The following is a 23,766-nucleotide window of genomic DNA, read 5'->3' as shown; positions in this document are numbered from 1 at the left end:
GTATGCATGCTAGAATGAATAATCAAAGCACATTCACAGAGTGTAGTACCGGTTATGATCCGACAGATCACAGCTACTGAAGACAAGGGGAAATGTTCAACTAGTCCATCACTACACATCAAAGAGTGACTCATATGGAAGTAAGCATCAGTGTTATTGCTTCTCTAGCCAACTTTTAAAGTCTCACAGACTCTGGGAAGCATTTCCCCCACAGTGGCTCCTGTAGTGCTCGTATTTTCATTGCTATTAATACCATGATTATTACTTCAGTTATTGCTATCCTTTGGCAAGTCGAGGAAGTCCATGTTAAGTTCACATCAGGACAAATCTACCTTGATGAAAGGCGCCTGTTGTTGCCTTTAACGCCCGCCTCAGGGCCTCCTAAATTTCACCAGTAGCTGTTCAAACAATCCTGTTTGAGAACTAATTAGGGTCAAACGTTGTAGCGTTGATGCATCATCTCTGCAAGAGTAGCAACAACACTAAAGTAACTTCACCAAAAATGAATACACAGACATTTTGTACCATGGTTACCATGGAATACAACATTCTGGGGTTTGAGAAAGTGCCATCGTCAAGCCAAGGCTGTCATTAATGTGGTAATGTTCTTCATATTTGGAAGAAAGAGAAATATATGCTATGAAACCACGTTCATGCACCAAACGCGAGTGAGCTACATTGTCATGCTCCGGATGGCATTCCATATATTTGCATTATCAGGATAAGTGCTCTTTTCTTCAAGCTGTCTCTAAATCAGGGCGGTTGTACTGTCACATAACTGCTTTACAAAGACATTTATTTTGTTTGTCTAACATGCCCGGAGCGTTGAGCAGGCAGCGACAGGAAAATTAGAGGACTCTAAGGGATGTTATATGGCACACAAAGTTTTTAATTTCTACAGTAAGCTTTAGGAATTTCTCTTTTTGCAACTTTTAAAGCAATGTTTTACAGACTAAACATGTTTTTAGTTTGAAAATGTTTTGTCTATAAGAGTGTGAGGAGAAAAACGTTCAACTTTCCTTCACACTGAATAATCCAAACAACTAATGGATAAATTAAGATGGTGCATGTATTTATTATCTCCACAGGATGAAGCTTGCTGCCATTTGTAAACACTTATTTCTTTTTACTGAAAAATCTTATTATTCATCATCAAAGGATCAGTCCACTTACGGTCTTTTTACCCTCCAGACTTTACATCAAAAGGACCAGATTCACTAAATATTTAGCATAAAAAATAAAAAAAAACTACAGGTGAGAGGGATGATGGTTAAATTTCACAGCTGATTTTGGTGCATTAAACATAAACAGTGAGCTTGGTTCCCATTCCCTGCCATAAATATTAGGATTAGGAAGGTCATTTTGGATATTTGTTAGATTATTTGCACCAGCAGCACTTTTTTCTTAACGTTCTAGAACCGTGTCTATCTTCTTCTATGCCTTCATTTGGATTATCAAACCACCCATCACAACAACTTTAGCATCTTTAATTTGGGTTTAATTTTAATTTGGGACAAATAATTACCTCCATGCTTACCAGTGTAGTAGAATAGCTGGCAATATGCTGTAGTCAAGCAGCTCTCAAGCAGATGAAAAGAAGTATTGTGTGATGCAAAGGGATCTGATGTAAAAGTTTGATTGGTTAGGTTAAACAAAATAATTTTCCATTTGGAAATTTATCTAACTAATTGGAACACCAGACTGAGATAAGTGTCACTTACTGATAATTGAGATTTCTGAAACCTGCAATTGGCCCTATAAAGCTAAAGCTGTATCATATTTGATACACAGTTTCTGAGACCTCTTGCATCACTTTATGGTAGAAACTTTGTTTAAAACCTAGTTGAAGACAGGACTGATACTGATCTCCTTTCCTCTGATGGATACCAGGAAGCATAAAAAGGCACTGTAATAATTTTCACCAAAAAAAAAAAAAAATGGTTAAAATATTTTTTTTTAAAAAAAGGTTTTTATTCAATTCATTAAAGAGCTACATAAATACTTCAGATATAATTAAAAAAAAAAAAAAAAAGACTTTCCCCCCCAGTTTTTCTTAGGTTGGGCTTTAAAGGGTTAACTAATTTAGACAGGAAACAGAAATTCATATTTGATGCATTTATCCATCTCAGGAAGTTTTTTTTTTTTTTTTTCCCTGGTGTTTGCACCTGACAATGTAGGATGAAATCCCTTCCTCATAGTCTTTACTCATAAAGCAGTTTCTGAGCCCGTTTGTTAGTCAAACTTTTAAACATAAATAAAGTCATGTAGTTAATGTTTTTTTTTTTTTTAGGTTTTTTTTTGTGGCTCTGCAGAAACTTTCTGTGCAGAAATGTTGAATAAGGGACATTATTCAAGACCAGTGGTGAAAGCCTTCATGGAGTCTCTGCAGCTTTAGATGGTATGCAACTTGTAACTGAGCTTATGAGTAAAGGTCAGATCTCAACTGAGGAGCGATGGTACAACTGTAGAAAAAATAAACAGTGGAGAAGTGGAGAAGAGAGGCTTCTGTGGTGTATATGTCAAATATTCAGGTTTAAAGACCAAGCTCTTTGCAGTTTAGAGGTTATGAGGCCTCTTCTCAGTTCCCCAAAGATTCTGCTTCAGTGGAGTGTTAAGAGCACCCCAATGCTGGGTAGACAGGAGGAAATGGCACATTCTTGAAATGTCAACCTTTCTTCATCCACATAATTCCTTCAGCAGTCGTGGACAGATGCTGTCAACAGACCTGAGATTTCTATATTTAACTTAGTAAGCATCACCAATAACAGTGAAAATTGTTTTTTTCTCCTTTGATCAATGTAAAAAACTCACTATCTGAAGCTCACAGAGTAAATATCTACATGTAGTTTCTTAATCTGGACCTTTAAGACACCTTTTGGAGTTTAGCACCATGTCTGCCTTTTCTCTGGTTTAAGTTGTCATAAGCCTTTTTAAAAACATAGTCACTTTCCAGCTGGGATTCTGCTCCTATCCAAATACACAGCTGAACGTTTTTAGAAGTCAGACAACTATGGAAAAGTTGACAGTGCTTCAGCTTTGGCACAGATGCTCTCTGACAGAGTCTGTAATTGTAACAATTTAAATTTTCCTGAAAGCTCAGCTGAGGTGGAACCACTTGGGGAGAAAGTAGTAGTTAGAAAATTAAAACACATAAATGGCCAGTAAACAACAATAGGAACAACTTTCCTGGGTGACTAATCTGCAGTCACGTGTAAATACAACAGGATATCAGATAAAGATAATCATCAGAAAAGGCCCACTGCAGGATGAACACTTGGCGAGCACATGTTCAGCTGTTGGTCTGGTGTCTCACTCTTCAGATATGCATCATTTATTTGTTTGAAACATTATACAACACAGATTCTGTCCGAATCAGCAGATAAAATTTTATCCAGAGGGTAAAATGAGAATTCGTTCCACATTTCTACATGAAAATGAAAGACATGTGGAGTTGAAGTCATCACTTAAAAGTCTTCTGATGCCAGATATAGAAAATAGTGAAGAACTAACATTTTTGATCCCAGTATAAATCTTAATATTTGTATTGTTTTTAATTTACAGCTTGATGTTCTGCTCAGATATCACTTTTGTCAAGTTCAGCAAAACCTTTGGACTCTTAGCTGAAGATTTTTTTCCCCTCTGTAAAATAACTGTTTTTAGCAAACATGAGCAAAACATCAATCAAACCATTCAGCCACATCTGTGTACTTAACAACTCCACAGGACAGTTCTTACAACCACTGACCATCTCCATAAATACACAAACCCCACCTTCCTATGTAAATTCATTCATTCATTCATTCATTTTCCGAACAGCTTATTCCAATTCAGGGTCGTGGGGAAGCTGGAGCCTATCCCAGCTGGCTTTGGGCGACAGGCAGGGTACACCCTGGACAGCTCGCCAGTCCATCGCAGCCTATGTAAATTGTTCACATAAAATTCAAGCCTTTAGAAAAAATGGGTTGAAAATGCCCAACCAAGGGATGTTTTGTTGGAGTTGATCTATTGCCACCTTACCCAACTGTCCAGGTTATGGTCATTGCTATTATGGGTAGTCTAGCCATCCATTACTTATGTAGCAATGGGGATGTTACCTGATGCACTGAGATGTACCTCGCTCTATTTCTCTAATATATTAATGTATAAATATTTGCCAATATTGCCGTCTCTAACTTCATCCTCCTTTTTTCTGCAGGTCTTCCCGAATAAGTGCAGTTGTACATAATGTTCTGTCTTTCCTTCCATCTCCACCCCAACCAGTCGAGGCAGATGGCTGCCCTCCCTGAGCCGGGCTCTGCTGGAGGTTTTCTTCCTGTTAAAAGGGAGTTTTTTCCTTCCCACTGTCGCCGCGTGCATACTCAGGATGTGGGATTGGATCGAAGTCATGACTCGATGCAATCAGTTGGTTTCACAGATATGTGTGAATTGGCCTGAAGCGATGTGTATGTTGATCTGTGTACGTAAAGTGCCCTGTGACAACATTATTGTGAAGTGGCACTATACAAATTATTCTGCCTTAAAATTAACACTCATTTAGTTAAAACACCTATTCTACTTTTTTTTTAAGTTACTGTAGTGTCAACTTTAACTTTTCTTATTTCACATGTCTCTCAGTTTGTTTTAACATTTCACAATATTATAACTGATAACGTGCACTTCACTGACAGCATAACTGCTTTAAATATCACACATCATATTTAATAGAGTAGTGCAAAAAACGTCAGCCTCTCATTAACTTCAGCAGAGCTAATCATGCTTTCTAACAGCCATAACATAATATTTTAACAAAACATTCATTACTTTTTTTTTTGCAAGTTTGCATATTTTTTTTTATTTCAGAAATATAGAGTGTGTGTTTTTTTTAACCCAAAGCAAGTCTTGCAATGTGGAGTTGATCAGTTTCTGAGGTGGGATGCAGCTTCTGAATAAAGGTATACACATTTTTGACTGGAGTTTTTTAAAACACATCTTTTACCCATTTTTACAATCCTTGAACTCAGTAAGGACATACTTTCCCAGTAGCCTCAGATTATGAAAGATTCCTTACTCCAGCTGGGAACTGTCACACTCTGAGCTGCAAACAGACTCCCACAGATACACATAAATATACAGGCGGTCTTGCTTAAGTAAGCACACAGCTGTTGGTTGTCTGAATATGCAATATTTTTTCGATTTAAATCCACTGGATGACAAAGTCTTCAGATTGAGAAAGCGATGAGTCATAAGAAAGGTGTAAAACAAATGGGACTTGAGGGGTGGGTCATGACAGGTTCAGCTAGACACCAACAGAACACTTAGCAGTCGCAACACACAACTTAGGAAGCATAATCAGTAATGCAGACACTTTAAACCACATTGGTGCTTTTCACGCTGTCATTGCTTTTGTGTATGGACACCTTTTATTAGGTGTATGGAGACTTAATAAAGATCCAAAAATCTGTCAGCCTTATTCCCCTTGGCTTTGACTGCACAGACTACACAGCACAATCCCATCAATACCAATGCTTTCATTTCATTCTCAGACATTTAGCTCAGTATAAGCTGCGTCTCTAGTGACCATTATTCCACAGTAGTCATCAGAGCTTCTCGGTTCTGGTAGACGAGGTGGCTTAACAACTGCTCTGCATGGGAGAGAAGCTGAATTTTTCACATTGTAATGATAATGTCACTTAACTCCACTTCTGTCATAAAAGCACATATATTGTGTTTTTATTTCTTTGATCATGAACCACTTTGCACCTAAAAATCAGCATGTATTTTATCCCAATGTCCACAACTAGACCAAATCACAACAGATGGTTGCAAATGGAAAACAATAAAAAAAATGTCCCTATTCTCATGCTCTGACAAGATAGCAGAGATCAGAAGTATTCTACCAGCTGCTAACTCATCTGAATGGGAACTATAAACATCTACTGTAATCTCAACTAGCAGAGGGTCATGTTTTCATTTAAACAACAATATAGTGGAGCTGCTTTATACAGATCAAAGACATTTTTATGTTTTCACACACGCCTTCCCATATGACACTACTGGCCTCGTATCTCACACACTCCCAGGGTCTCAGAGAATGATAACTTGCCAAATGGAGTACTAAAGGCTGTCAGCATGACACAGAAAGCTCAGTATGGTGCTTACTGCATGCACATGTCGTGTTTTACTGAAGATGCACAGTGGTACTTAAGCACGGGTCTTTTCCTTGGACTATAACAGATCATTCCTTAATTATTTCTACTACAGTACTGCTACAACCACAGTCTGTTTTACTATTGCTCTGCATCAGTCTGAGTTGTTATTGTTATGCTGGTTTGTAATGCAATTTCCTATGTAGGTAGAAAAACAGATGAACATGGACTGTCAATCAACAATAGACAATATGCTTGGTCAATCAATAACAGTTTGCTACAGGATGGACTGATCTACATTATTGGAACAACAAATAATCTACGGTAAAAAACAAAAAAAACAAGAATGAAGTCATTATTTTCTTATAAATTATTCCTGAAAAACAGAAACATTAGAAAGCTGGTCAGGATAATTATTTACTGTGAACAGGATAAAATACAACTCTATTTTACAAAAAAGTAAAATGAACAATGACTGTTTTATTTTGTGAAAAATTGCCTGACCCTCCTTTTATGTGTATATCCTCCCACAGTAAATAAAAGTGGTTGTATGTACAAAGTAGGTTTCATGCTACAGTGAGCAATATTCAAAACTCCAAAAGCAAGAGAATGTGTTTTAATTATCAACTTAATGAGTTATTGTCTTTGAAAATTAAAGAATATTTTTCAGTAATTATTATTACAATATATGTCTTTAAGAAACTAAACTTTATATGTAAGGTACATATGTAGATTGAGTACATTATAGATAAGGTAATCTTTTAGTTGAAATAAAACTGAACTAATGAATATCATTTGAAGATGTGTAGATTATTTTTGGACATCCATTCTGACCCATGAGATATTAAAGTTATCTATCCTGTTAAAGGAGATTACCTGTCAGGAATACAAACAATAGTTTAAGTATTGTAATCTGTGCACAGCAGACATTATGGAAGTGAGGGGTGAAAATCTGACTGATACAATCAAAAACTGAGAGTTGGTATGATGCCAGAACGGTGCTTGCCAACAGACTTTTTGGGGGATGCCAGAAAATAATTTTGGCAACCACATGGAACCAGTTGACCTAATAATAGTCTTCACTGGGAATCAGCTTCTGCTATGAAGTAATATGATGAATGTAAGACATTTGATTCAGGACTATGGTTTGTTTTGCAAGTATGAAGTAATAGCAGGGAGCTTTGTGCATCCCAGGAGAGGTACAGTAGATCATTATCTTTCTAGGGGAAAATGAAGCATCACTGTCTCCCTGCCAGATCAGCCAATATGTCAGCTCCACTGCTTGTCAGCACGTGTTTGACAGTGGAAACACTCTGTATCTACAAATCTAGCCCATCAGTCATTAAGGTAATGTCTGACAGTTTAGCACAAACTAAAATGATAAGAATACAGTTTTGGTAATGAAAGCCATAATATTATCCCATAACTGAAAACGTATCTCCCAAATAATTAGACTTTTGTGTAAAATCATCACCTTGGGGCTCTTTCACGATGGTCCTAAATTAAAGCTGTGACAGTCCAATTTAACAAAAATAAACATTTATTTGAATCATGGGATTCCTACATGTGAATAATTTGCTCTGACTCAAGTTCATTTTATTTAAACAGAATACAGTCTACCAAGTTCCATGAAATTGAACACAATTTGAAATTACATTTTTGAGCAACTTGTAATTGCAAATAATGAACACATTGTTGTATTCTGCAAAACTGCAGTAGTTCAATCATTTCAGCTACTTACCATTTTTCTCCCCCACTGGCCACATGTTGCTGAACAGTGTATCCAAACTGGGCTTGTTTGGGGCCTTTGATGACCCTGGGTTTCTTTGTGTCGATGTTGAAGCAGTCAAGAAATCCTTGGGGTAAAAAAAGAAGAAAAATACCATTTTCATCAGCAATGTTGCCTTTGTAGAATTAGACCCCAACATCTGGCAAGAGACATCATCAAAGTCAACCTTGCTCATTCCACACAACAATCCCTGACCTGTCTTGCACCTTGTTTATCCTCTTTGAGTATAAACACAGCCTTTCCTCATGAGGAAACAAACAGAACAGAACAAACTGAGCTGCCTGTGACGTTTGACTGACATATTCTCCAGAAGTGCATTGATTTGAATCAACATGACCACCTACATGGCTGCTGTTTTTACTTCCAAAAGACGTCAAACAAGAACCTGTGAGGCCTGCTGTATCCGAGCAGGCAAGGCTAATTATGCAACAAAGATAAATTGATATTACAATTCAATGGTGAGAAAGCTGGAAAATGATAAATCCTTTAATTTCCATTTAAAAAAAATAATAAATTAAAAAACATACAGCAAATTTGTTCCTAACAACTTGCAACTGTAAAGACTCAGCAATAATTTCTGTTTTTCAAAAGTGTGAAATTGGCCGTTCATTGTGCCCCAATGTTGTTCGGGGTAAAATGTAAAATCTGCTTTGGGACTTGATCAAAGCAAATCTGTTTTCCGCATTGTGCACTAAAGTTTCTCTCACATTTGAAGGCATCTTGCAGAGGTAGTCGAAAAGATCAGTGAACATCTGTTTTTAATTAAAATACCAATCAGAGAAGGTAGCTTAGACTCTGCATGTCACCGAGTTATGCATTGTGGTTTATAAACTGTGACTTCATGATTTTCCACCAAAGAGACAGATTTCTGAGCATAGGCAGGTGCTGAAATTTTAGTAGATGTTGGAAAAGAAAGTAAGGAATTAGTCTTTCTCCCTGTTCATTTTTTGTCAACACAATCTCTTCCTGTTTTCACTAACTACCAGATCATTGACATTGATTTGTGCTGTTCCATTGATATTTGAGTAAGTTTAAAGTTCATATCACAGCCTACTGATTTGCTACTCGTATATCAGACACAAGCAGGAAAATAGAACTATTGATGTTTGATAGGGTGCAGCAGTCTGTTTTATAGGAGATGAAGTTGAAAGTTAGAGACTTTTCTCACAGTTTGAGCTGCACAGCTGAGAGCACAAAAGCTTCTGCTTTCTTCCCCACTGCTTTTATCTCTGTGGCTCATTTTCACTTACTGCCGGGTTTATTTAATCCTTTGTTGTCACGCTAAACATCCCCACTGACAGGTCATTCCCTGTCTGGGAAATTCAGAACGGGAAACTCAGTTAAATAGAATCCACATTTGAAGCTCAAAAACAGTTCGACACATTTAGTGAAGCGATCCAAAGAAGAACAAAGAACAAAAACATTTTGAATTGAAAATCCTTGCATGGTCATGTATGTGTGACACTACTGTTTTGCATGAGTCATCCATGTGACAGAACTTTTACTGCTAATTTTCCAATTTGTAAACACATCTTTGCATTTCATTCCACTAATCCAGGGTTGGTTTGTGGAGGCAACAGGTCCCACTCCTACACTTTGTTAACAGCAGATAATTGCATTCTTTTGTAAACTCCAGGGGGGATCCCAAGATATTCCCAAGCCAGATGGGATGTCCAAAAACTTCTACTAAAATAAAACTCTTTGTCTAAACAAACTCTGGGATAACCCTGGGATCTCATCCCAGATGGATGCTTCAAAAGACCCTCCAAAGAGCAGTGACCAAGCATTTTAATCAGCTGTATGAACTATGTATGCTGGCTCATTTTGAGGCAGAGAAGCAGGCTCCATGCCATATTCCCTCTAGAGTTTTTAGCCCCTAGTTTTATCTTTCAGGCTGAGTCCAACTAAACTCTAAATGAAACTTATTCCAGCTCTTGTATTGATCTCTTGGCCATAGCTGAGGGTTGGAACAAAGATAGACCAGTAAAGATGGAAGCTACACCTTTCAGCTAAACTCCACTGTCAGCGCAGCACTAAAACTGCTTATCACCAATAGTCCCAAGTACATCACTTGTTCAATCCTACCATCACAAGATGCTCAAAATCTTGAACTGCTCGAGACAAAAACTTATTCTTGACTAATAAGGAGTATGCCACACTTTTCCAATTGAGATGTGAAAGCTCTAGCCAAGTACGTTTCTTCTTATGCTAGCCATGTTTGCAATATCTAAACCTAGGCCTATATATTTCTTGCTAACCAGAAACATCTGCCTTGTTTTCTCTTCTTTTTTTTTTTTTTTTTTTTTTTTTTTTTTTTAAAAAGGTATTTTTGCCATATGTTTGAAAGTGGCTAGACAGGGAAATGGTCATGGTCAATAAGTAAAGGAGATGATATGTGGCAAACAGTTACAAGCCTGAACATGAATCCGTGCTAAATGTATCAAGAAAAATATCAGTTTAGCTCCATTTAATTCAACAAAACTTTAAATTGCCTTTTGAGAATGAATAAAGCATCAAAGGAATGCATTAATACAGAATGAAGTAAAGGAAATAATGTAACGAAAAAGTTGTTGACTGCTGGGTTAGGCTCAAGCTTCCCCGCGACCCTTCGTCGGACTGAGCAGTTAAGATAATGAATGAATGAATGAATGAATGAATAAATGAATTACTTAGTGCAAGTCCATGAGCTCAAATCCTTTACATGGCACTCCAAGCATCTACTTTTACATGCAGTGAAAGCGTACGCATTACATATTTACAAAAACTAATTTTTCAATAAAATAAACATCTATACTCCTGCACAGTGACGTATATTAAAGCAGCGTTTATCCTACTGTGTTGTACTGTTGTCTGAATTTTTCTTCTGGAGATTTACTCCAGGTTTAGGAAAAGATTGAATGGAGATTTTCAACATAGTGATCCAGTCAGTTCCCAAATATTTGTATTCTCTGATAAAGAGCAAAACAGCTGCATCAGTATTACATATTAACAAAATAAAAATAAGTAGAAAAGCTGGTAACACTTTAGGATACTGGACAGAATATCCGTTTTGTCAGGAACTAAGGGGTAATTAACCAGTACTTACTGGTGACCACAAAGCCCAGGTTTATTAGTTATCAGCTGGTTAGTTATCAGGGAATACAAAGAGGAATGATTCAGGGACTAATAGATACTTAACCAGTACTAACTGGTGACCATGAAGATCAGTAGTTCCACAACTTTGTCGTTATCAGTGGATGACCCTAATGTCATCAACTGATTTCACAAATGTAACAACCCCCACTGGAAAAGCACTTGTAGAGCGCAAACCTCTGCCTTTTAAAAAGTTCCTAGATCTAAACAGTGATCTGGATCATGACCAAAACTAAACCAGTTCTTTCTTTTCACATTTCCAACAACTCCTCAAAATTTCATGAAAATCCATCTATAACTTTTTGAGTTATCTTGAACACAAACAGATAAACAAACAAACAAATAAACAGCAAAAAACAAACAAAAAAAAACCCTCCTTGGTGGAGGTAATTAATGTGGTAATAAACCAGCTGTTTTATTGACGCTTAACAATTCATCATGGCATTGTAAACAGCTAGCATGTGCACCGCTAAATGTCTCGTATGGTTTAGAAACCGGCTTCCTAACCTATTTTCCTTGACCATTCCCTTCATGCAAATAGAAGCCATGGAGCATCGACTGGCAGAGAGTTACCTTGATGTCAGTTAAGAAAACAACCAATGTGTTTGAGATCAACATGTTTGACAGGCTGGTGAAACTGATGGAACGAAAGTTCTGTGGTGACTATTTGAACGAATACATTACTTGAAAACAGGGACCACAGAAAAAAACCTTGTCTTACAGCATCTCGAGGCTGCCCTACAGTATTTCCAAACTGTATTGCGCCATTTTGTTGTTCCAGCATGTGGCATCACTTTATGGCATTGCATCACTTGCTGGTAATTGGTTATTAACACACAGGCCATTTTGAAGATACACCGTGGCTGATTCAGCAAAAAATGTGAGAGGACTATATTGGAGGAAGCAAGGAAGATAAAGAGAAAGTAACTGAGGGAGAGTTAAGATGAGTCAACATTGGACTGACTTTTACTGGCTGCAGAGAACTGAGAGAATACAGAATTGGCTTTTGTTGGGGGGGTGCCTAGATTTCAATGTTATATATTATCATTAATTTCAGTTTTCTATTGGTTGTGTCTATATCTGATGTATGAATATTATTTCTATGGTCAGTCTAGTTTTAGAGCTCAGAGTAGTCACATCTGACATCTGAGCTTGGCATCTCTGGATCTGTCCTCTCGTGGTTCACGTCATATCGCTCAGGAAGATCCTTCAGAGTATCCTGGCAAGGAGAAGTGTCCAGCCCACATGAGTTGAAAACAGGGGTACCTTAAGGGTAGGTGCTCGGCCCTCTTCTCTTATCACAATACACCTCCTCACTTGGTGCAGTCATAAGATCTCACGGCTTCTTCTACCACTGTTATGCTGATGACACTCAGCTTTTCCTCTCCTTCCCTTCGGATGACACAACCATCTCAATGAGAATATCGGCTTGTCTTGCTGATATCTCTGCATGGATGAAGGCTCTCCACCTTCAGCTCAATCTATCCAAGACATGGCTCATTGTCTGTCCAGACAATCCTTTCTTACATCTGCAATCAAGTGTGAAGCTTGACTCTATCACATTTGTGCATACATCTGCTGCCCAGAATCTTGGTGTCATGGTGAATGACCAGTTGACTTTCAAGGTCCATGTTGCCTCAGTTGCCTGTACTTGCCAATTTGCCCTCTACAACATCAAGAGAATCAGATCGTACCTGACAGAGCACACAACTCAGCTTTTAGTTCAGGCTCTGGTCATTTCATGCATTGATTACTGTAATTCCCTTCTGGCAGGTCTGCCTGCCTGCTCTGTTAAACCTCTGCAGATGATCCAGAATGCTGCAGTGTTTCAACCAACCCAAATGAGCTCATGTCACTCCGCTGCTAATCACACGTCACTGGCTTCCGGTCGCAGCACACATCAAATTTAAAGCTTTGCTTCTGGCTTACAAAACAATAACTCAAACGGCTCCTGTCTACCTTCACTCCTTAATCCAGACCCCCACTCCCTATCGACAACTAAGTTCAACAAGTGAAAGACGCCTCGTGTTACCACCATTACATGGGACTAAATCACTAGCCAGACTCTTCTCCTCTGTTGTGCCACAATGGTGGAATGATCTCCCAAACTCTGTCCATTCTACAGAGTCCCTGTCTACTTTTAAGAGCAAGCTGAAGACTCAGCTCTTCAAGGAGCACTTCAACACTTAGTATAGCTATATTTGTCGGAAAAGTTGGAAAACTTAGCCCAGTTCTTTGCAACAAACTTAATGGCATTAATTCTTTGTATTTTAACATCGGTAATATTGTGAGGTGGGAAAGGAGAAAAACAAAAAAAAAAACAAAGCCTGTGGCACATGTACCTCCATCCAACTGGACAGTCCACTAGCACCTTCCCATGATGTCCTCTACTGTTTGATTTCGTACTTGTGTTGTTCTCACTCATATCTAAGTCGCTTTGAACAAAATCATCTGCTAAATGACTGCCGAGAGAATAGAGGTTGATATCGTCTGATTTCAAGATGGTCTCAAGTCATGATGCAAAATTTTGGCTTATAATGGTTAATTGTTTTTTCACTGGCAGTAAACTGAGAAAAATCTAGCTAATGTCTAGATGGTCCCCAGTTTTCCGCTGGGCGTCAAGGTGCTGGTCATGAACAGAACTAAAATAATTTTGTTGTTTCATCCTACATTCAAAGTTTTCCCCAGGATTTTACTCTTGATGCACAGAAGACATTTTTTGACCTTCACAAAACTGTTTGCAACATGTATTTGATTTTATCTTATAATATATTTGATTTTATTTGGAAAAGTCTGTCACACAGCTTTGGCCTCGGCTGACTTTTTTCATCATCTCAACTGAGTGTGACTCAGATTATAGTAATAATGTTAAATCACAAAGGAGAACTGTGCCATTTTTAACCTGAAGGTTTGGTAGCAGACTCTACAAGAAATATAAAAACTACAACTACTGTTATTGTCTGAGTCAGCTGCAGGATCATTACCATCTTAAAGCATATTATCACTTTCATGAAAATGAACTTTTCATTTGCAAACCAGTTCCTGGTTGTTTGTTTTGACATGCAAACCATGCACCCATATCATTGATATATTTAATTTCATTTAATTTAGAAATTATATTTAGCATAATTACCATATTAAAAAACTAATTGTGTGTTACTGCAGTGACTGAAGAAAAGAGAGCTAAAGTCAACTGATGACAACATATCTACAGTATAGCACTCTACAGTCTTGTGACATCAAACATTTCTTTATTTTTCTTCTCTACAGAGCTGTATGTTTTGCAACCTTACAAAGCGACCTTATGCAACATCTTGTCAGGCTTTCTGAATGTCTTTTAAGTTTTTTCTTTGGAAATGTGTTTATTTCCTGCAATTTTCAGTCCAGTCTTTGTACCTCTACTTTGAATCTTAGTTTTCAGAGAATCATTGGGTTCTTTGTTGAGCTATGCAACACTGACCACAAGACCAATGGATAAACCAGTGTTGTGTGTATGCATAAACAGAAAACAAGCTTCAAGTTCAATCTTTTGCTACTTTGTTGCAAGCAGCCTGCCACATAAACACGTACCCGTTTCCTATTTATTTGGTTCCACATATAAGTATGACAGCTGCTCTCTATTTTATGGTTTTGAGATTTTATTGTTATATAGGTCAGTGTTTTCCATTCAGGTCTTCAAGTACCACTGTCCTGAAGGATATACAGGCCACCCTACTTTAACACACTGTAATTAAATGAAAGGCTCATTAATAGGCTTGCAAAGAACTTAATTAGGAAGTTCATTTATTATAACTGGGTGTGCTGAAGTAAGACCACATCTAAGACATGCAGGGCAGTAGTACTCAAGAACCAGGATTCAGAAACACTGATATAGGTAACTGCCAATGCAGTGATACAAACCGGTATTTAAAATCACACGATGACACACTATCACTCATGAAGATATTTCACCAAGTTCCACCATGCAAACAAAAGTTAAGGCCATTTTGAAGAAGCCTGGAAAACTATTCCTGAAGACTTTTTAAAGAAACAATGAAAACATTTGTCTAAGAAGGTTTAGGGAAAAGTAAATGTGGTCACACCTAATACTGGTTTTCATGCCTGGTAAAATGGTACAAACTATTTACAGTATAAAAACATGAGGGATGACTCAGGGCTTTTGCATATATATTGTAAAAGTATGTCATTATCCCTGTAAGCCATAAAGCAGTACAGTTTGGAGCTATAACTCAGCTTTACTTTGTGGTACAGCAGAATAGATTTGTTTGAATGTGCAGCTGTTTGCACTTTGATATGCTAAGAACGGGTTACGTGTGAGGAAAACAGCTCATTCACAGAAATGGGAAGCTGTCTGCGTTCCTTAGATAGCAGATATTTAGGAGGGTAAATAGGTTGTCAAATCACTCTGCAAAGTATATATCTCCTCCTACTGTTCCTTTGCATGTATTTGTTCATTTGATGGCAAATTTGTTTCCAGTTTTGTAATTGCAGGCAGTGTCAAAACTGTCAGGAGCACAATTCCACCACAGAGATTATGTGAAAGCTACATAAAGGGTTTTTTTCTGTCACCACAACTACATCACACCTTGATTCTAACCACCAAAGACCATTTGTTCTGCTTCGTGAGCTTTCTCTGAAATAAATAGCCATCTCTGCCATGCAAATGTTTAGTGTAAATATTGACACGTTCGCTTCACTGCTCATTTCCTGACATATGAATGGTTCACATGTTCAGTTGGTCTTTCATCCTACCTCCAAACATCCTCCTAAAGTCTTTGTTTATCCAGAAACATAAAAGGGGTGACTGAAAATAGATTGTTGGGAACAAATAGGTGTATGATAAATAAATAAAAATCAGCTGGAAACTTCCAAAAGCATTAAACGCTTTACAGATGGAGGGTAGTGGGCTGAATCCATTAAGCGTGCCAACCGTTAATTTGGGGAAAACTAAAAGCTAATTGCTACGCTGACTTTAAATCCCTTGAAATAAATACCTCAATCTCAAGATATTGTGTGAAATAAGTGAACTCTAAAATTAAGCCTAACTTCGAGCATTTAGTTTGAAGAGAACAGGGAGAGAAGTGTCAGGGTGAAAGCGTGAGAATGAGCGTTATCCAGTTTCCATTTAAAGCTACTAATGTGCGAGAGAAATCTAATATTCTAAGGTAATATCGGCAGCTTCTAATGCAAGGCAGGAATTTTGCTAGTTTCCTCTATACTGGTTTCCATGCCCAGATAAATAAACCTTATGCCGGGGGCTGCTGGTGTGACCCATATAGTCCTCTGCTGCGTTTGGCCCAACACCAAGCCGCTGGAGCCACACCACAAACCCACTGACATAGAGCAGCCATGCGGATGCATTATGCAAACAGCTGGCATAGAGATATTCTCATATCAGACATGCTTCATGCAATTTCATATGTTAATACTTACTGAAAAACATACAGCATCGTGAAGTTTCCAGTCTTTTTCTGTCTACAGCCTGTAGTTATATTTGCTCTGATATGCGTGCGTGTAGACAGTGCATCCCACTGGATCAATGGGATAGTAGCATGAGCTTTAACAACACATCTATTGGCTCTAACATAAAACATATCAAATAAGGAACGGAGAATAATGACTTTCCATTGATCCCTTCAGTGTTTCCATTTCAGTGATTTTCTCTGGAAAGAGACAGTACTTCACAGTGGACGATATACTTTCAAACATTTTGGCACCCTTCCCTATGCCAAAGTAAATACTTTGAGAAGCGTGGGGTATCTAAAACCAGATGTTCCTATTATGTAATAGCCAACTGGGCATTGCTTAACAAGCTGTTAACCTTAGAGCCAACAAAAAGCACTCCGGGGATTAAAAGTCTGTGGCAGCACAACGTTGGCTGTATAATACCAGTTATGACACATCTATGTGACTCTGTCAGTGTGTGTTCAAGATATATCTTACAAATTACTCATTCAGCCGCAGAGCATTAATTTATTTTAGCTACTCCAACAATAACTCACTAAAACTTGTAACAGTGTATAAATTAATAAAAGAGAAAGTCTGAGATAAACTGAAAGAAATTCACAAAAGATGAAGTAAAGTAAAAAATAAGAGGGATGAACTATTAATTTTGATGACACATTTGTGTTCTCTGGAATATTTTAATATATCCAGCTGTCAAGTCTCTTGATAAATTGTAATTCAGGCATCGAAAGGAAAAAAAGACTTTTCATTAGATTAGATAAAACTCTCAAATATATTAGTGGAGTTTATTCAAAGGCGACAACATGTTCTTGTCCCTTGTGGTTGGGCAGGACATGTCTTCTTTAACGAAGGATTTGTCTTAAGGTGCCAACAAGACATTTTAAATTTAGTGTCAGCCTGGTATGTGACGATATTGCAATGTCATTATGTTTTTTTTTTTTCATCACGCAAGCGTCTTGTTTTCAAAATGTTTGAAAGGCAACACGGGTGTTCATACATGCAAGATGCAATAAAAGTTAGTAAATTTCTTGTGTTTTTTTCTATCAAATGATCCATCTTCCAAGAGCTTGATATGATCTGAATTCATCTGGATCGTTTTCAGTGAATAAGGATCTACAATATAGTTTGATAATAGGTTTGATATTGACTGAGTTTGTTTTAGCGGTAAAATCGACTGCTTTTTTGCTCAACCAGCAGTTTTTTACAGCTGCAGATTTACAGTGGAGTTGAATTCACTTTAATGTCATTACCCACTAATGTGCAATTAAACTAAGAAGCTCAAACGCCATACAGTATGCAATAAAAGTACAACCTATAATATTTTTTCTTTAAGTTGGCCATTGTTTTTTTTTGTTTGGTTTTTGTTTTGTTTTGTTTTTATTTGCTGAAAAAACCTTGACTGAAGTAGTTTGTGTTGTGTAATAATCAATATGTTTGAACCTCATCAAACCAACTATTACGCCACAAAAGTAGTGGTCACTCTCTCACTGGAAAGTCAGTGGTTTAATCATTGAGCAGGACACATCCAACATTTCCCCCTTTGTGCTTTTGTGTCTGAACAATTGAGGTATACCCTGTATTAAGACTGCATATATGTTTCAAATAAAAAGGTGGTGAATGACAACCATGCTTCAAGTGGCTTTCTAAAACCTGGACAATGTTTAAAAAAAAAAAGAGGACATGCCAATGAGAATGTTTTACCTTTTACATTAAATAAAGAAAAAAAAAAGACATTTGGTATCTAATCAAATATAGAAGGCACTAGGTCAGGTATTAACCTAGGACTCTTTGATGATGCTCATGTAAGTCTACCAACACAAATGGTAGCTTCAAAATATGGACCTTTTACTCCAACACTTCTCAGGTACAGCCATCAGACTGTACTCCAAAGTGGAAATGACAGAATTAGAGTGAGCCGGCAAGCCTATGGAAGAGCTCAGGTGCTTTGACGAACTGAACAAAAGATTTAACTCTAACACAAGAGATCAAAGTAAATTTCCTGTACCAGTAGTATCTGATACAGAAGCAGGCAAGAGATAAATGGAAAGGTTGTGGCAAAGTGTATTGAAGTTAAAAGGATTTATGTCAAAAGAGCAGAAAAGCAAAATACAAACAGCTTAAAACATTACGTATTTATTTATTTGAGGTGGGTCGGAGGGGTGGAATACACAAATATTAAACTTTCAGTTAAGTCAGATAGTTTTGACAGGTCACTGCTGGTCGTTGCTTTTATGGTGATTCTTATGGTGATGGTCAATGCTTTTTCAGGCAGTTAAAATAAAAAAGATTGTGGTTACTATAAATACTGACCAGCCACTTTATTAGGTCCACCTGTTCAATTCATTAATGGCTAAACAGCCAATCATATGGCAGCAACTCTGTGGATTTATGCATGCACTCAAGACGACAGGCTGAAGTTCAAATCACAGCATCACACTGAGGAAGAAAGGGGGTTTAAGTCAACAGCTATGCTATGGGAGTATTTTAGGTATTTTAGATCAGCTGGGATTTTCAAACACAGCCATCTAGAGTTTTAACTGAGAATAGTCCAATAAGCAGAAAAATGCCTTGTTGATGACCATGTCTATCCCCGTATGGCCTCAGTGTACCCATCTTCTGATGGCTACTTCCATCAGGATAATGCATGTCAAAAGCTCAACTCTTCTCTGACTGGTTTCTTAATCTGAAAATGAGTTAACTGAACTCCAGCAGGTCCAGCAAAGTATGTACTAATAAAGTGACAGGTGAGCAGATTTCATCGTATTCCTTTGATTGACAGAGATGTCAGAAATTGGTGGCTCATTGCACTATTCTATTCACACTAATAGGAATACCTGGTTCATCTGTTTCCATCGGTAGTCATGGTAATTTTCGCTGACATATGAGAAGATTCTCCATTTTCAGCTTTGGACCACATTAGTGCACTGCTAGCCACTCTAAGAAGTTTATATGGTACAACTGAACTAAATGCACGAGATCAGTTAAGCGTCGCGATAGCGACCCCTGTCTTACTAGTGAGGTTTAGTGCCAGCACTTTCTATTCATTCTTCATGCCAACAAAAGAATAGTTATTCTAAACGACTACATTTATTTATTTGATTTGATTACTCAATCTTTTTTCATAAAATTATTGGGGTTGCTAAGCAGCCGCTTCGCCAAATCTGGGTGTTGCTATAGCAACCCCAACCTACCGCCTGGAGCCGCCCCTGATTTCTGTGCCAAACACTGGTGTAGTGTTCAAGCTTCAGATGAGGACTCAGTGAGATCTCAGTGGTAATGAATGAAAACATTAATTGAATGAAAAAATAGCTTACTTCATATCATCAGCAGGGATCTCCAAATCCCGTCCTCCTGGACCAGTGTCCTGCAGGTGTTGGATGCTTTCCTACTGCAGCAACTTGTTGTTAAGTCCAACTCAAGTCTGTTAATAATCCATTCATTTGCTTCAGGTGTGTTGTTGCATGAACAAATCCAATACCTGCAGGATTCCAGCCTTAGAGGAATGGATTTGGAGATCCCTGCCATGGGGACACTGCTCAATGGTAAATGATCCATGCCACATTTTTCCATGTTTCCAAGGTTATCTATATCTTCAAAATGATTAGATATCATTCAACACATCTCCCAAAGCTAATAAATAAAAGATGTGTTTGGCTATTTTATCATCTTTTATGTTAGAGTAAATGGATTTATCGAGCACTCTCAAAGCCTTGATTTTTTCTTTAACAGTGGTCATTATCATCTCATTGTTCTGAATTTTCATCTAGGCCAAAATACTTTGGAATCCAAAATGACTGTGAATATTTTTATTATTATTTTTGTATATATTTTGTAAGTTTAACATTATGTTTGCTTAAAAAATGTAGCCAGAGGACTGGTTTAAATGCTATAGGGAATTAGACTTTGGCCTCACCACTAATGGCTTCACCAGTTTGTGAACTAGCAGAACTTCACTACCACTGCAAAACTGTTCACATATTTATTGCAGTTTGTGTTTTTTAAACTAGAGCGAGTGCATCCACTTTCTCAGAAAATTTACAATATCCAGAGTATCCAGAAGTATGCGCAGAGAAAGAGCTTTGCAGTCAGTCCTGCCCTGCAAAGCCATATGAAGCTTCGTAGTGTTCAATTTCACACAATAAATGCCTGTATCTTTCCCTTTTCTTCTCTCCATTGCTTTCATTTTCCCATCTGATTTTTTTATTTAGAAAAAAAATATATTAAAATGCCTCCCCTATCCCAGTATGCAACACATGCCTTTGTATCAGATACCTTCAGATTCTCTTTAAGGGAAACAAAAAGGCATGGGATGAGTAAACAGTGGCATCATATGTACAGCTTGGTGTGTGGTGTCTGTCAACATTTGGCCCAACAGCATGGGTTATATGATGACAAAAATCAAATGTGGATAATGATGCAAAAAGTGTGTCTTACGTTTTCTTGGCACTTCACCAAATAATGACCTTCTGCATTTATTATGTGAAGATTTTCTTAACTGTACTGTTTACTTAATCACATCAGAAACTGACACATTTTTCTTCTTGTCGAAGCATACATTTTTATATTGTGGATTCCCTGAAGTTATTAATAATACCTCATGCCTGTATTTGATTATCTTTGTCATTTGCAGTGTACTTTTTTTTTATAGATAAGGAATTCATAGTAGGAAGTTTCCATGACAGACTGACCACCCCAGCATAAAATGGTCATATTGAATGTCTATTAAAAGAAGGAAATTCTAACTCTACTTAAGAAAAACACTTGGGTTGACATCTCCTGCTGGGAAGGAGTTTATAAGGGCATGCACCTCATGACCTAAACGACACCTGCGGATTTCATCTATGATGTCCCTACTCAATGTTATCTTGATGGGACCTTTGGTTCAAAAAACTCCCAGGAGTCCACAAACTGCAGACTAAAATAAAGTCTGCTCCTTATGCTCTTGCCAAAATGTCTTCCACCACAGTCAGCATCAAATCATTCTCCACAGACTCCAGCTACAAGGTCAGAGTCTCCCTTACTGTGGCATCACTCCAAGACTTTGTTCCAACAAATTCCAAAATCAAACCAAATATTTACAAAAGATTTCCTCTCGTCTACTGAGCAGCTTTTCAATATTTGCAAAGTGTTTAGATTGAAGATTGATTAAGTTTTTTTTTTTTTATAAATTGAGTTTCACCAACTTTAGAGGTCAATGCACTCTTTTGTATAAGACACCACGAAAACAGTAAATAAAGTTGAGTAAAATCATAATTTGCAAAGGATAATGAACAGCCACAGTGACAACATTCAATGAAATGTTTCTCAGCACACACATGCTTTTACAGATCACAGTATATTTACTACAAAGGCATGTCTACTGCACTGCATTAAGAATCCAATAAGGATTTAATTAGCTTTACTTATGTTTGTGGCAACTACATACTAGTTTTTGGGCCTTATTAAATGTTTAACTTTGAAAGAAGAGCATAAATATCCTTTCTATTTCTTTTTATTGACTTTCTGTCACTCTCTTCTTTTCATCTTGTCTAGATGTGTTACTGTTATAGTGATTTCACTGGTAATTGACCACAGCTCTGGCTGAGCACTGGCAGCCTTCTACTATGTGGAAACTTGACTGTGAAAAGACAGCATCAACTTTCATTTGACAGAACATGCCTTTAGACCTTAGGACGACAATATATCCTTCAGTATGACCACTAAGCTCTGGCTTCCTGTCTTTTGGCATGACAGGGGGGGTGGGACTGGGGGTGTTCAACTTACACATACAACCTTTCATCTACTTCTGATATTAAGATAGACGTATCCTAGCAACTTGTTCAATTTTGACTGTAAATATTTAAAATATGAACAAAAAACATCTAAAGTAGTCCTGTAAAAGCTGCTTGAAGGAATACTCCCAAAGTTTCAAGTCCTAAACCCATGCATCTTTAACACTACAAAGTTACATGAAGAAAGAAAAAGTCATGTTTCATTAAGCAGTGCATCAAATGCATCAAGACGATAAAACATACATGTAAACACTTTTCACTCACCTAACTGCTGGCTGCAGATCCAGAACAGAAGGAAGCAGAAGTACTCCATATGTTTACTACTGCAGGCATTCACGTGACAGTGCGTATGAGGGAGGACTGGGTAAGGGTGTATGGGGGTGAATGAGGCACAAAAAACCAGCGGCAGGCACAGTTAAAAATCCCACTCTGATTGACTCCAAGGCACAGTGTTCCCTATATGTGGAGAAGTAGGAGGGGACTGAAGGAGGAGGAGGAGGTCTGCTCTGACACAGTAGGCAGGAGAACTCTGTTGCTCATACTCATCCAGTTCACCCTGACTGGATGAAGACTCTCAAATGACTTGTTTTCAGGCAGATTTTTAAAGGGAACATTTAAGTGGTTGATTTTCACAATACCACAAGTTTAAATGGTGTCATGTCTGTGGGTTTTGTTTTTATTATATAAATTCTCTCTTTCTTCTTTTCCATGTCAACCTTGTTCTTTAGATTTATGTTCTATACTCCAGTCAAATGTATCTGTTTTATTTTCAGACTACTTTTGTCTTGGCTTCTTGCTTATCCTCACTTCCCTTTTCATTTTGAAAATATTTTCTTTGCACTGTGGATGAAGTTTTGGTTTCACATCAGGTCTGAATTGCTACTCAGAACAACTGTTGATCATTTAGCCGATATCTCCCTCAGTGTATCCAGCTCCAGGTTTTCCAAGATCAGCACCAGATCCAGCATCTTCTCTTTTGTGTGTATACAACTCATTCCAAGTTTAGTTTTGGTCCCCGCCATATTCTGTCTTGTATTAAGAATGAATGTTTTCTGACTTTCCTGTCATTGCAGAATCTTCAGTTTTGTTTTGAAGTAAATGGTCGGGATTGTGTTTGTCTGCTTGCTTTTGAATATTGTATGAGGCTTTGACCCGTTAGGTGTGAATGACTTAAACTAATGTTAATTTTCAATAAATACAAAAAGAGACTAAATTCTGGGATCAAGAAAGTGAAAAGGAAATAAAAAGGAAAAAATAATCTTTGTCTTATCAGAAATAAAGTAGTGGCGATTTAGCATACAGAGCAATGAATCCACGTAAAATAGGCATGGAGTAAAATCATAATTTGCAAAGGATAATGAACAGCCACAGTGACAACATTCACAATATTTTATTGAAATGCACGTATCCACGTAAAAAAGGCATGGAGCGCTACTGAAAGAGACAAGCATGTGTAAAGCATTAGTCACATTAGCAAAGTCAC

The 23,766-nt window shown here is 37.5% G+C and overlaps 1 protein-coding gene across 1 annotated transcript in view; it reads right to left on the bottom strand.

The window, feature by feature from the left end:
* The window catches only part of itga11a (integrin, alpha 11a), a gene marked incomplete at its 5' end in the record, with an annotated part of 61,642 nt that extends 39,046 nt beyond the window's left edge, over window positions 1-22,596 (bottom strand). Inside the window, 2 exons of the mRNA XM_079242000.1 lie at window positions 7,867-7,981; window positions 22,548-22,596. Of these exons, the coding sequence (XP_079098126.1) occupies window positions 7,867-7,981; window positions 22,548-22,596 (164 nt within the window). The remainder of the gene's footprint in view (window positions 1-7,866; window positions 7,982-22,547) is intronic.
* Window positions 22,597-23,766: the final 1,170 nt, after the last annotated feature.

This window comes from Telmatherina bonti, assembly GCF_933228915.1.
Source record: "Telmatherina bonti genome assembly, chromosome: 1".
Lineage (NCBI taxonomy): Eukaryota > Metazoa > Chordata > Actinopteri > Atheriniformes > Telmatherinidae > Telmatherina > Telmatherina bonti.
This window is presented reverse-complemented; position numbering and strand designations above follow the sequence as displayed.